This window comes from Arvicola amphibius, chromosome 15 (assembly GCF_903992535.2).
Source record: "Arvicola amphibius chromosome 15, mArvAmp1.2, whole genome shotgun sequence".
Classification (NCBI taxonomy): domain Eukaryota; kingdom Metazoa; phylum Chordata; class Mammalia; order Rodentia; family Cricetidae; genus Arvicola; species Arvicola amphibius.
This window is the reverse complement of record NC_052061.1, coordinates 43651070-43664735: the sequence shown is the minus strand read 5'-3', so window position 1 is coordinate 43664735 and position 13666 is coordinate 43651070. Positions and strand designations below refer to the sequence as shown.

Here is a 13666-nt window from a genome sequence, read left to right as displayed (position 1 = left end):
CCAGCACAAACAGCGCTCAAGGCTCTGACAGTGCACACGAGGTACTTGTGCACACAGAGAAGCACTAGGGGATCCAGGAATGTTAACACACAGGGCTGTCTCTTCAAGGGAAGAGATGCATAACCTGTTTTCTGCCCAGAAGGCTGGGAGTGGTTAACAGCCTGGTGACCTCTGCACTACCTGTACGGCAGGCCACACCTGGCTCCCCAGACCCTTATCTTAAGCATTGTTCCTCAATTTATGAAATCCATCTCTCTGGAAGGGATCACATGTGCTTTACAAAGAAGTTCCTACGTGGCCATGCCTTAAGCTGTATCATACACACAGGATTGGGTATTTATTTATCACCAGGAATCTTTTTTCCAAATTGTGCTATACTTAAATATGCCTAAAATAAACTGCCCGGTGTTAGACTAATAAACTGCCCGGTGTTAGACTCTCAACGTTTGAACAGGCACCAGCTACTGAGTCCTGCAGAACTGGACTTCCCTCTTGCCTCATGTGGATCGACGCTGCTGGCTGTGCTGTTTGCAGAGACCCCCGCAGGCTCCCACCACGGGGCACCCCCAGTGCGCCAAGAAGGCTGACTGCGCAGAGAAGCCAGTGGACTACAGAAGATGTCTCGCAGGGTAAGCGACACACCCTTTGGCCAGGGCAGGATGAAGACAGGGAAGCAGCAGGTGACAGACATACGGCAAGACACAGGAGAGAAAGACTGAGACCTTGCAGGTGAAAGAGGAAGAAGTCAGCAGTCCCCAGGAGGAGCCCAGGAAAGGAAATGCCCACATCTGGAAGCTGAGAATACGGAGAGGACCCAAGAGTCAAGGCAGCTGCTTAGGGTCTGACCCACAGAGCAGGTGCAGGGGGCCTGAGCACCTGGGACGTTGAACCCAAACACTCCAAACCGACACCTGTCTAAAGGCACCACTTCAGACAAGAGGCAGTGACCAAAGGGCTCCTTCAGATTCTTCATTCCAGGAACAACCGAGGCCCCTTCCAGAACTCCCTCCCCTCCCCCACCTCCAACAACACACGTCCAGTCCAAGCACTTCCTGGCAGCTAGAAGGAGGGAAGGCAGCAGCTCTTAGCTGCATCTGCCTCTGCTACTCCTAGGAGACAGAGATAGTGTCTCCCTCATAGGCCCGTCCCATGCCCAGGGCCCCCAGGACCCAGTGACAGGTCCAAGCATACAAAGGAGACTTGACTGTCTGGACCCTCATTCCAGAGAGCTGGTATGCAGTGCCTGCCTTCCCCCTGGAGCATGAGCCAGCCCTGCTGCCTGCACTCCCTGCAGCCATAAGTCTCTTCTCAGTCCCCAGCCTCCGCTTCCTGGACACAAACCTGGACAGATTCCATCCTAGGGCTCAACTAGAAACCAGTGTTTTGGGAACTTAAAAAAACAAACAGACAAACTTCCCCCAAGGGGCAGCTGACACCCCTTCCATGCAGACATCATCAACCATGCAGATTACTAGAAGGCTGAGCTGGGCCCTGGGATACTTCAAGGCCACTCCTTGAGTAGCCATCCCCAGCGGAGGCCCTGGAATCTGCCTGCCACCCTGATGCTAAACAATCTCTCGCCCACAGCTTTTTATAATAATGATGACAATAGAGATTTAATGTGGAGTGTTTTCTGTAAGCCAAGCCTTGTCCAGGCCCTTTGCCATGTGACCTCACTGAATCCCATAAACCAACATCCAGTCTGGATGACAGCGTGGCTCTTCATAGATAGGGAAACTGAGGAAGAATAATCAATTACCCCAAATATCACACAAGCAGGGTGATATTTATTATTGTCTGTCTGTTCCTGTCTCCCCCTCTTTCCACCCTACCATGTGTGTATGTGTGTGTGTGAGAGTGCGTGTCTATGTGTGTGAGAAAGAGTGTGTGTCTGTGTGCATGTGTCTGTGTGTGTGAGAGAGAGATAGAGTGTGCGTGTCTGTGTGTGTCTGTATGTGTGTTTGTGCCTGTGTATGTCTGTGTGTGTGTCTGTGTCCCTCTGTGTGTGTCTGTCTCTGTGTGTGTGTGTCTGTGTGTCTCTGTGTGTGTCTCTGTGTGTGTGTCTCTGTGCACGTGTCTCTGTGTCTATGCGTGTGTCTCTATGTCTCTGTGTGTGTGCATTGAGACAGGCTCTCACCACACAGTCCTCAGCATCCTAAGGGTGAGAATGACAGGTGTGCCTCACCAAACCTGGCTAACTTCACAGAACTTGCTAGGGTGATTCATATGTTCTATATCTGTGTGGGTCAGCACACCAACATCCAACCACACACATAGCCACTGTGTGGGAGGTCCTAGGCCATCCACTGTATCTGTGACTAATTAAATGGCCTATGTACTCAGCAACTCCTGCATCCACTGTGTAGTTGAAGAGGTCTGCTTCCCGAGGCTGTTTGGGGATCCAAAGTCACTTACCAAGGATATGTCAGAATAAAAATTCTTTGGGTCTGTACCCCCACATCCACAACTCCATAGAGGAGGCAGGGGGCTAGTTCACCATGCCCTTAAGGGACTGAGAATTCCCCTTCCTTGAGGACTTACTTCTCAGCCCTGGACTACCTAGTGAAACCCTATGTCAAAAGGAGGAGCTGGAACTGGAGAAGTTACACTGGCTGCTATTCGAGAGGACCTGGGTTCTGTTCCCTGCACCCACATGGCAGATCACAACCATCTGTAACTCCAGTTCCAGTGGACCCTACCTCAACTCCTTGGACACCAGATAGACACACAGTGCACATACATGCAAACAAAACACTCATACACATAAAATAACAAACCTCTTTTTCAAAAAAAAAAACCAATCCCAAACCCCAAACAATGGCCAGGGCAACGGAATCAGCACAGGTGTGGCCTCGGCTATTAACCACACGAAACCTATTTGCATCCAGGAGCTAAGTGAGCTCTCTGTCTCCCACCTGCAGTGCTCCGCCTCCCGCATCCCTGCAGACCCAACAGTCTTCCCTAGGTCCCAACAGAGCTGAAGAAGGAAGTCTGTTCTGCTTATGCAAATTCAGTGGTATCAGAGGGGGAGGGGGCGGCAAAGATGGAGGGAAAGAGAGCATTGGCAAGGATGAGGAAGAGACAGACATGTGTGAGGGTGTATGAGGGACTATGTGAGGACACCACCATCATGGAAAATGGCTCAGGCAGGAAGGAGTTTCTCAGAATGTTAACCAGGCCCCACTTCTCCAGCAGGAAGAGCGGGTACCCCAGCAGGTGTTCCCCATGTGTGCACCATGAGTCAGAACGGCAGAAGAAGCCCAAGAGTGAACAAGCTTCAGCATAGTACTCAGTCTCAAAAAAAAAAAAAAAAAAAGAAGAAGAAGAAGACAATTCTGCTCCTCCAGAGACTGAGGCAGGAGGATCACAAGTTCAAGACTTGCTGCCTGGACAACCATGCAAGACCTCATCTCAAAGGAAAAGTAAGAAGGCCACAGATATAGGGGTACAGCTCAATGGGAGAGGGCTTTGCCCACAGTGTGGCTAAACCCTGAAGACCTTATTCCAAGTGAACTCAAATCAGCAAGAGCGCAAGGGGCAATGGATTACAGCTGCATTTACAGGAGGCGCAGAAAGGGACCAAATCGTACAGAGCAAGGACTCCCAGGAGCCTGCGAGGGAGGGGCTGGGCAGAGTTTAAGGAGACCTGTGACAATGAGATGGAACTCACAGTCAGCGCTGGAGATGCAACGTGGCAACAGCTGCACAACACAACAACACAATTAACCCCGTAGGTCTGTGCACTTAAAGCCCACTTTAGGGTAAGCATGCAAGATGCAGCTACAAACAGGCCGTCATCCTCAGCACACGGGGCTGCCTTAGGCAAGTGACTTGACATCTCTGGGCCTCCGTGTCTTCACAGTAAGATGGGGGCTAGCTCAAGGGTAGGCTGGGAGCATTTGGTAGGTACGCGATGGGCTTTCACACAGTGGCTGTTGGCGAGAGAGTTCTCCCTCAAAAGCCAGCTGCTACCTTTATGCCCCGGGAGAAATTGAGAAGCTGGACAGCGCTTGGGCCAAGGAAAACACCTGGAGTTCGAGCTAGGCCAGTCCATTCTTGCCCTTGGCAGCTCCTGGGTTTTCAGCCGGGAAACCAGGCTTAGTCAGCGACTGTAGGCGACAGGAAAGGGAGGGAAACTGGCCAGACTGCCCTTTCTGCTCTTCCTGAAGCGCTTAGGTCAACGTTCCTTTAGAAATATCCCTGGAGCCTCCTGGAGAGGGTGGGGCTTTCCATTTCTCAGTGTTGACAAGCAGCAGAGACTGCTGGAATGGAGCTGGGGGAGAAAACGGGGGGGAGGGGAGGCACAGCCAGGGACCACTGCCCGAAACAGGTCCCCCCCCCCTTGGCTGATGGGAAGATGGGGTTCTAGACAGGATTTGGAGAATCCATCCTCCGCAAGGGACAGGCATCCATCTCTGCCCCAAAGAAGAGACAGAAGGAGACGACTCCATCACCATGGAGACAGTGGTGTCCAGAGCAGCACAGCAATCTCAGAGAAGACAGCATCCTAAGGTCTCAGTATGGAATAGCTCATAGCTCCCTGTAGCTCCACCCTGGGACCACCAGAGGGCAGTCAGGTGCAGGTGGACATGAAATGATCGATGGTAGGAAGACGCAGAAGAAAGAACGCACGCACATCGGGGATGCAGGTCACAGATGCCCCAGCTGGGTACACTGAACAAGAGAGAGAAGTGGACAGGAGATGCTGATGCCCAATGTCACCCTCACGACACAGGGACAAAGCAGGTCAGCTGGTGTCTTTTTAGCTCTGCCTCAAATACGAAACCGAAAATAAAATAAATAAAAAGAACTTTGTTTGTTTGTTTGTCTGTTTGAAACAGGGCCTCATGTGACCCAAGCTGGCTTCACACTCTCTAGGCAGCAGATCATGACCGTGACCTTCTGACCCTCCTGCTTCATTCAGCTCCCCCCACCCTTGCTAGAATGACAGGCACTCCATGCGTCCGCTCACGTTGGGATGGAACTATATCAATTAAGCCACATTCCAGTCTGAAAATAAGCTTTTATTTTATTTAAAACAAAAGATGAAATGTGAGGCAAAATGAGACAAGGGTTATAAAGAGTTAACACTGGCCGGGCGGTGGTGGCGCACGCCTTTAATCCCAGCACTCGGGAGGCAGAGGCAGGTGGATCTCTGTGAGTTCAAGACCAGCCTGGTCTACAAGAGCTAGTTCCAGGACAGGCTCCAAAGCCACAGAGAAACTCTGTCTCGAAAAACCAAAAAAAAAGAGTTAACACTGTCTGGCTGCTATGTTCTCCACAGCTCTGTGAGGGGTGGTTCTGGGTTGTGTTTTGTTTTGTTCCTTTGTTTTGGGGGTTCAGTTACTTTATTATGTGTGTGAGTGTTCTGCCTGTGTGTATGTATGTGCACTACATGTGTGCCTGGTGCCTATGAAGGTCAGAAGAGGGTGCTGGATCCCTTAGAACTGCAGTTATGAACAATCATGAGGCACCTTGTTGTGCTGAGAATCAAACCCAGGTCCTCTGCAAGAGCGAAGATTGCTCTTTACTGTTGAGCCATCTCTCCAGCCTCTGAGTGGCTTTTATCACTTTATCATTAATCAGAACCAGGAAATAAACAGAAAGATGGTCAGTCACCAGCACAGAAAGAAATGCAAATGTACGCAAACGATCCCGTGGCTATTCATCCTTCAGGCTAACAAAGAACAAAGACCAGGAGCAGCAGAGGGAGGGGAGCAAGGGGACCATACTGGACCATAGCTGGAACTCTACAGCGCCTTTCCTGGAATTCGCACGAAATCAAGAGCCACTATACATCCGCCAATAGGCAAATAGTTCCTAGGTTAGCACTGCCTTCACCTAAGGAAAAACCCAAGCTGAAATCTGTTTAAAAAAAAATCCAGGCCTGGAGGTCCCTCAGACCAGCTACTCAGGGCACTGAGGCATGAAGACTGGAAATTCAAAGCCAGCCAGGGCTACAGAGTTAGAGGTCAGCCTGGACAATATAGTTAAGATTGTCTCAAAAGAAAAAGAAAGAAGGCTACTAGAGACACTGCTTCGTGATAGAGCACCTGCCTAGAATCCATCAGTGAGGGGCTGGGGTTGTGGCTCAGAGGTAGAGTGACCGCCTGGCATGCTGTAGGCCTTAGGTTCAATACCAGGTATAGATAGAAGGGGCAAAGGGAGGGAAGGGGGAAAGATAGAGACAGAGGACTGGAGGGAGGGAGAAAAGAGGGAAGGGAGAAAGGAGGGGAGGGAGAGAGGAAGGGAAGAAGGAAGAAAGGGGGACAGTGAGGGAGGGAAAGGGAGGGAAGAGGAAGAGAAGGAGAGAGAGGGAAGGAAGAGAGGGAGGGAGAGAAGGGAAGAGAGGAGGGAGAGAAGAAATGAAACCCAGTCTCTGACACAGAGCCCTGTGTGCTGACACGGTTCTATCTGCCTGGGTCTGTGAGATGCACTGAAGGGCATGTCATAACATCTTTCCCCTCAGGCTAGCCCAGCATCACTGAACAAAGCTTGCTGCCCGAGGACCAGTCTCTCCCAGGCACATGAGTTCAAAGAAAACTGTCAAACTGTTAATTGTCCTTACCTGTTTCTTCTGGTTTGATCTACTGAATAAATCTGCTTTCTCAGCCAACTGCAAAGAGATTTGGGGTCAAAAGGAGAAAAACATCAGGAAACATTCTAAGTCTAAATCTAAGGAGCTCTAGGGAATGAGGACAAAATGAGAAGAGGGTCCCAACCCCTTTCACAGGGCAGCCTATGGCTGAAGACCTCTCTCTGAACCCAGAGGGCCCGTTCAAACATGAGATAAAGTAGGGTCTCCATACAGAACAATTCCCTCCCACTAATTCCCAAACAGTTGAGAAAAAAGTAAAGGAGAAAGTGACCTAGCCCAGAACCCTGTGCACACGTATCACTCTGAAAAGTGAAGGAGAAAGTGACCCAGCCCAGAACCCTGTGCACACGTCACGCTGAACTTGCCACCGTGGGGTGGCTGTCTCCAGACTCAGCTTCAGTCCACTTCATCCATCATTGAATCCTTGCAGGAGAAAGACCTACCCTTCACACATACATGTATGTACAGACCCACACACAGATGCCTACATACCTGTATACATGAACACACACATACAGCAGAGACACACATACTTGTATATGTGTCTCTGCATTGTATGTGTGTTGTATGTGTGTATATGTATATCCACATACACTGTGAACACATGCAGATATACAAATATATACACATACTTTCACACATACATGCACACGCACATAATAGGCATATAGAAACACAGATATTTAAATGCATGCAGATATACACAGAAAGATTCACACGCACATGCGCAAGTACATACACCAATGGGTGTTTCCACTCGGCTGAGGTACCCTGCTCACATCAAAGGCCAGGGCTAAGCACTAGGGGGAGAGAGACTCTCATCTGGAACATTGGGGAGTCCTCAGGCACTAACCAGTACTGCCATATAGGGTGTGATGAGCGTGAGGCCTGAACGTCCATCACATTTGCTCCCTTTGGTCTACATCCCAAAGGCCCCAGAAGAAAGGATAAGAACAAGGAAGGTGTGTACCTCTCAATCATGGTGGGAGTAGATGCGCTCATCGCTTCCTGATGAAGGATCTTCAAGCCAGAGAGCCACTTCATCGCATCCTCCTTTGAGTCGGCTGTAGACAGAATGGGAGAGAGAGGATTGTAGTGGCGTTTCATTTGCATTTTAATAGAGTTTGCCTGAAGATCAGAAAAGTAAAACAGCCACACTGGCCAGTCTCATAGACCAGGCAGCAAGGACACAGTAGCCGTAAGGACACACACCTTTAATCCCAGTATCTTGCCATAGAAACTGGGCAGTAGTGGTGCACGCCCTTAATCCCAGCCCTAAAGAGGATTTTAAGACAGGAGGAGACAGTTCTCAAGCTCAATCTCATTTCAGAGGTTTCCTGGAGGCAGGATCACCATTTTCGGACTAAGGTTGAGGTAAGAGTCAGTAGCTGGCTGTTTTGCTTTTCTGACCTTCAGGTTGAACGCCAGTATCTGTCTCTGAGTTTTTATTAATCATGCTTGAGAGGGTGTGTGAGCCCCTGGGTGACTTCTGTTTCCACTAGAGGCTGGAATCTGGGACCTTGTGAATGGTATCTCTACCGCTGAGCTATAACCCCAGCTCATTCTTCAGCTTTTTGATGGGCACACCACAAAGATGGCCAGAAATCTCATCTCCACATATGTTGAGTCTATATGTTCTCAAATGTGTGTTGTATGCACATATGTGCTGTGTGTATATTGTGTGTTATATCATGTGTACAAGCATTGTGTAGTATGCGTATGCTGTATGCATGTGAATGTACTGCATGCATGTGTGTGCTGTGTGTGTATTTCCATGTGTGTCATGTGCATGCATCAAAGTGTGTGCTACACATAGGCATCTGCGGTATGAACATGCATGTATATGTGTTTATATGTTATGTGGAATCAGGTATGTATGCTTGTGCATGTGTGGTGTGTACATGCATGTGTGTCTTGTGTGTGTGTCATGTGTTGTGTACATATTTGCTGTGTTCACAAGTATGTGCTGTAAACATGTGTATGTGTTGTGTTCATGCATATATGCACATATACATGTGTATGCATACATAGCTGTGCAATGCACATGTATGTATATGTATGCTAAGTATGTTTATGCACATGAGGTGTAGTTTTGTGTTCTGTATGTACAAGTGTGCTGTGTGCATACATATGTATGTGTGTACTGAATGTATATGCATGCTATGTACATGTCTGCACATGCATATATGTGTGTACTATGAGTATGCGTGTTCTGTATGTATGTGTGCATGCATGCATGCATACTCTATTCTATACAGGCATGTGTAAGTGCTGCATAAATGTGTGTGCTTTGTGCATGCATCCATGTGTGCTGTGTACATGTGTGCACATGCATATACGTGTGCTCTCTGTGCCTGCATATGCACCCAAGGTCTCAGGACAGTCCATTCAGATCAGTCTTTGCTGTGCAGCAGCTGCTACAGGAAAGCAAGTGACATTTTTGTCCAGCAGAGCCTAGCCTGCAGTGACCAGACTAACCACCTTACTCAACCTCAGCTTGAGCCAGGCCGACACACAGCTTACTTCTCACAACGTCCCAAGCAGAAAGCCCCATCATTCCCCCCAGTTCACAGCCAAGCTAACTGCTGCTCGGAAAGGTTAAATGCTGTGCCCAAGACACAACTAGAAATCAGCAGGGCTGGGCCTTAAGAGGAAGTGTCGAGAACACGTACGAGTGGGCATACAGATACGAGTATCCTCTCCCAGAGATCTCTCAGAAGGAAAAGGAGGCCCAGGGAGGGAGATGAGCAGACGAATCTGCACCCACTTGCCAAACTGAGCGTGCTGAGGATGAACTGGGTGCCGTAGAAGATGGTGAAGCAGCATTCTCCCTTGTGGCGGGAGACCGAGGCCTTGGCTCGCTCAAAATCCTTGGAGTTCTTCCCTGGGCGGATTTCCTTTATCTCCATGATGTCCACTGAAAGGAAGCAAACACAAGCCCATCAGAATCCCCAGATCACAGCAGAAGAGGGTCCAGCCACACCCTGCCACCCAGGCACCCCAGCACCTCTGTCCTAGAAGACAGCGGTGAGTCCATCTCTGCACTGGACTCCCATCTGAGCTCAGGGCCCACTCCTCTGGAGTGTGAACAGGAAACCGAAAGCCACCAGGTATCTGCCACCCCCAATGAGCCCAGGAGGAGGAAGGGTGTGCTGTGCTGGTCTGAATAGGAATGGCCCTCTTAGACTCAAGTTTTTGAATGCTTGGCCCACGGGGAGTGGCACTATTAGGAAGAGTGGCCTTGTTGGAGGAAGTGTGTCACTGTGGGGGCAGCCTTTGAGGTCTCATATGCTCAAGCTATGGCCCAGTGTGGCACAGAGTCTCCTTCTGCTACCTGCAGATCAAGATGTAGAACTCTCAACTCCTTCTCCAGCACTATGTCTGCTTGTGTGCCACCCTCTCCCACCATGGTGAAAACGGACTGAACCTCTGAAACTGTCAGTCAGCCCCAATTAAATGTTTTCCTTTGTAAGAGTGGCTGTGGTCATGGTGTCTCCTCACAGCAATAAAAACCCTAAGACAGGTGCTACGATGTGAACATTAAAGTGTACCCCACACGCATGTGTCAGAGCTTGGACCCGACACAGGAAACAGTATTCAGAAGTGGGGCCACGGAGGTGACAATTAGTCCACTGACCGGTTTTGAACCTAGTAGTCTACTGGGGGTGCTAGACAGGAGGTAGGGCCTAGCTAGAGTGATGGAGGAGTGTCTATGTGTTACTTTCATTTATTAATAAAGAAACTGCCTTGGCCCTTTAAGAGACAGAAAATTAGGTAGGCGGAGTAGACAGAACAGAATTGTGGGAAAGAGAGGGGAGACACTTCAGGCAGTCGCCATAGTGAGTCTCCATGCTTCTCCTCTCTGAGATGGACGCTGGTTAAGATCTCTCCTGGTAAGCTACCCCTCGTGGTGCTATATAAATTACTAAATATGGGTTAAAGCAAGATATGAGAATCAACCAATAAGAAGCTACAGATAACGGGCCAGGGGCCAGGCAGTATTTAAATAAATACAGTTTCCGTGTAATTATTTTGGGTAAAGCTAGCCGGGTGGCGGGACACAGCCCGCCATTCCTTCTACACTGGAGGAAGTAAGTCATTCCCCCACCCTCTTCCTCTCTCTCCCCCACCCTTCTTCCTGGCCACCATGAGACGAGCATCTATGCTTCCCACCATGACAAAAAATGGACTAAACCTCTGAAACTGTAAGCCAGCCCCAATTAAACGTTTTTCTTTATAAGAGTTGTCGTAATTATGTGTCTCTTCACAACAGTAGAAATCCTAACTAAGGGGGCTGGAGAGATGGCTCAGAGGTTAAGAGCACTGACTGCTCTCCCAGAGGTCCTGAGTTCAATTCCCAGCAACCACATGGTGGCTCACAACCATCTGTAATGAGATCTGGTGCCCTCTTCTGGCCTGCAAGTATACATGCAAGCAGAACACTGTATATGTAATAAATAAATAAAGATTTATTTTTTAAAAAAAAAAGAAATCCTGGGCTGGAGAGATGGCTCAGAGGTTAAGAGCATTGCCTGCTCTTCCAAAGGTCCTGAGTTCGATTCCCAGCAACCACATGGTGGCTCACAACCATCTTTAATGGGGTCTGGTGCCCTCTTCTGGCGTGCAGGCATACACACAATCAGACTATTGTATACATAATAAATAAATAAATAAATAAACAAACAAATAAATAAATAAATATTTTTTAAAAAAAAAGAAATCCTAACTAAGATTATTTCCCTTGACCCCCAACTGCTGCAATGTCCTCACAGATACGCACAGCCATTTATACAGTTTATTTCAGGACATTTTGTGACACAGAGGGAAACTTGGACCCTTCCCCTGTCCCCCCCACCGTCTTCCATGCCCACACTAGCCCTAATAGAAGCAATCACTAATCTACCTGTGATCGCCAGAGCGCCACCAGTTCTGGGCATTTCATGGAAATGGAATCAAGGACAGGGTCTCAGGTACGACCTCCTCAAGGTCCACCTTTTCCAAGTCTGCTTTTGCCAGAGCATGAGTTGGCACTGCAGTCGTGAATATGGGTGATACTCCTGGCACACTTGTGTATACCTCATTTTCTCTCCCCATTCAGTATCCACTGATGAACACTTGCTTCTGGTGACGAGGTTGCTATGAACAGTCTTGGGCAATTGATCAGCTGGACACCTATATTGGATTTTTTGCAGGGGGGGGATTTGTAAGCTAGAAATCACTTCCCCATCCATCACACTCTTAGGGATACTAGGATGACAAGGGACTTCAAGCCCAGACCAAGTCCTGCACCCAAGGTTGGAGGTCACCTCCCAGGCCTCAGTGATGGCTATTCATCGTCAAGCCCTTCACATCCATGGATGACACTTCCCAGGCCTACGGATGATCAGCAGATGAAGTCTGTGAGTAGCTGAGGGGTTTCTCCTGCCTGGTTACGCTCTTTCAGTGACCCAGAACCCCCAGGAAGATGGAAGACCCCCCCCCATCAACTGTGGGGGTGTGCTGTTAAGACATGATCATCTACAAAGCTGAGAAACTGGTGTCATGTCTTCAGTGGCATGCCCAGTAGGAACCCTGCAGCAGGCAGGCACATCTCACAGAGTGACCCTGCCACCTCAGGCCACCTCAGGCACAGAGCAACACAGAAACCGATTTGACCTAAGACTGGGATAAGAGCCTAGGGTCGGGGAGACAGACTCCACATTCCTGGGGCCATCCAATTCACAAGACGTGACACAGCTGACACACGGGCTGAGAGACTCTGAGCCAGCCAGCCTGAGATTGTCACACAACCTCCCCATCAGAGCAGTGGCTTCCGGCAATGATGTCACTTAACCAGTCTCTGTTTTTGTCAAGTATTGGCACGACAACATTACTCGGACCCAGGACTTTACTGAGGATGGAATGAATGTGTCTGCATATGTGTGTTCCCAACTAAGACAGCACCCAACCATCGCCAGGGGGATGGCTAGCGGAGTTCAAATAGGATCTCAATAGGTAACCCAGACTGGCCTCAAGTTCACAAACCTCCTGCCTCAGCTTCCCAAATACTGAGATTACAGGTATATGTCTATTCCTAACAGCACCTAATAAGTTTGACGAAAGCGTAGAAACTTCTATGTGTGTGTTACCTACTCATTCTTAAATCATTAAGACAATTGAGCAAGGATGGACAGGAGTCATTAAATGAATGAATGATTATATGACTAAATAAATAAATATAATACAGTGTAGGGCCAGCAAGACGGCTCAGCAGGTAAAGGCTAATGACCTGAGCTCAATCCCAGAACCTACACAATGGCAGGGGGAGAAGAGACTCCTGCGAGTTGTCCTCTGACCTCCAAACTGACATTCTCACTTCTCACTACCTGGATCTCAGCATTGCCATCCGCCCAAAAATGCATCCTCCAGACCTCAGACCTCCAGCAGGAGGTTCATGTGCAGGCACCACCAATGCAAAACCAATGTAAGTGAGGGCTTACATCTGCAGGCAGCAAGAGAGACACGCCCCCACCGCTCTGCTTGTTAAAGATGATCCTGCAGCAAAGCTGGTGCCCACTCGCTGGGTCCCTTCTGACTCTTCATGCTCACATCTAATCAGCCTGGCATTACACTAACAGAGCTGAAATTCAGCTGGTGTTTTGACAGATTGTCTCATTACCGTCTCCATGACAACACAAAATAGAGAAAGCACAGAAGAAAACGGTAGCTCAGAACCACTACTATAGTGTGTGTGTGTGTGTGTGTGTGTGTGTGTGTGTGTGTGTGTTAAGTGGCTATGTACATGATCATGTGCATACATGGTGGGGTGCCCGTGTGTATGCACATGGTTCACATAGAGGTCAGAGGTCAACATCAGGCATCTTTCTCTATTGATCTCCATCTTTCTTCTTAAACAAACATTTTATTTGGTTTTTTTTTTTGTTTGTTTTAATTTAAGTGTGTCACAGCATACGGACAACTTCTAAGAGCCAGTTCTCTCCTTCTACCATGTGAGTCCCTGGCATAGAATTCAGGGTGTCAGGCTTAGGGGCAAACACCTTTACCCTCTGAGCCATCTCTCTAGCCATC

At 48.8% G+C, this 13666-nt stretch overlaps 1 protein-coding gene across 1 annotated transcript in view; it reads right to left on the bottom strand.

Moving 5' to 3' along the window:
- Positions 1-13666, bottom strand: part of Plcg2 (phospholipase C gamma 2) — a 123243-nt gene that overhangs the window by 62321 nt on the left and 47256 nt on the right. The window contains exons 3-5 of the mRNA XM_038312744.1: positions 9366-9515; positions 7569-7662; positions 6569-6616 (exon numbers count right to left, since the gene is read on the bottom strand). Coding sequence (XP_038168672.1) covers positions 6569-6616; positions 7569-7662; positions 9366-9515 — 292 coding nt within the window. The remainder of the gene's footprint in view (positions 1-6568; positions 6617-7568; positions 7663-9365; positions 9516-13666) is intronic.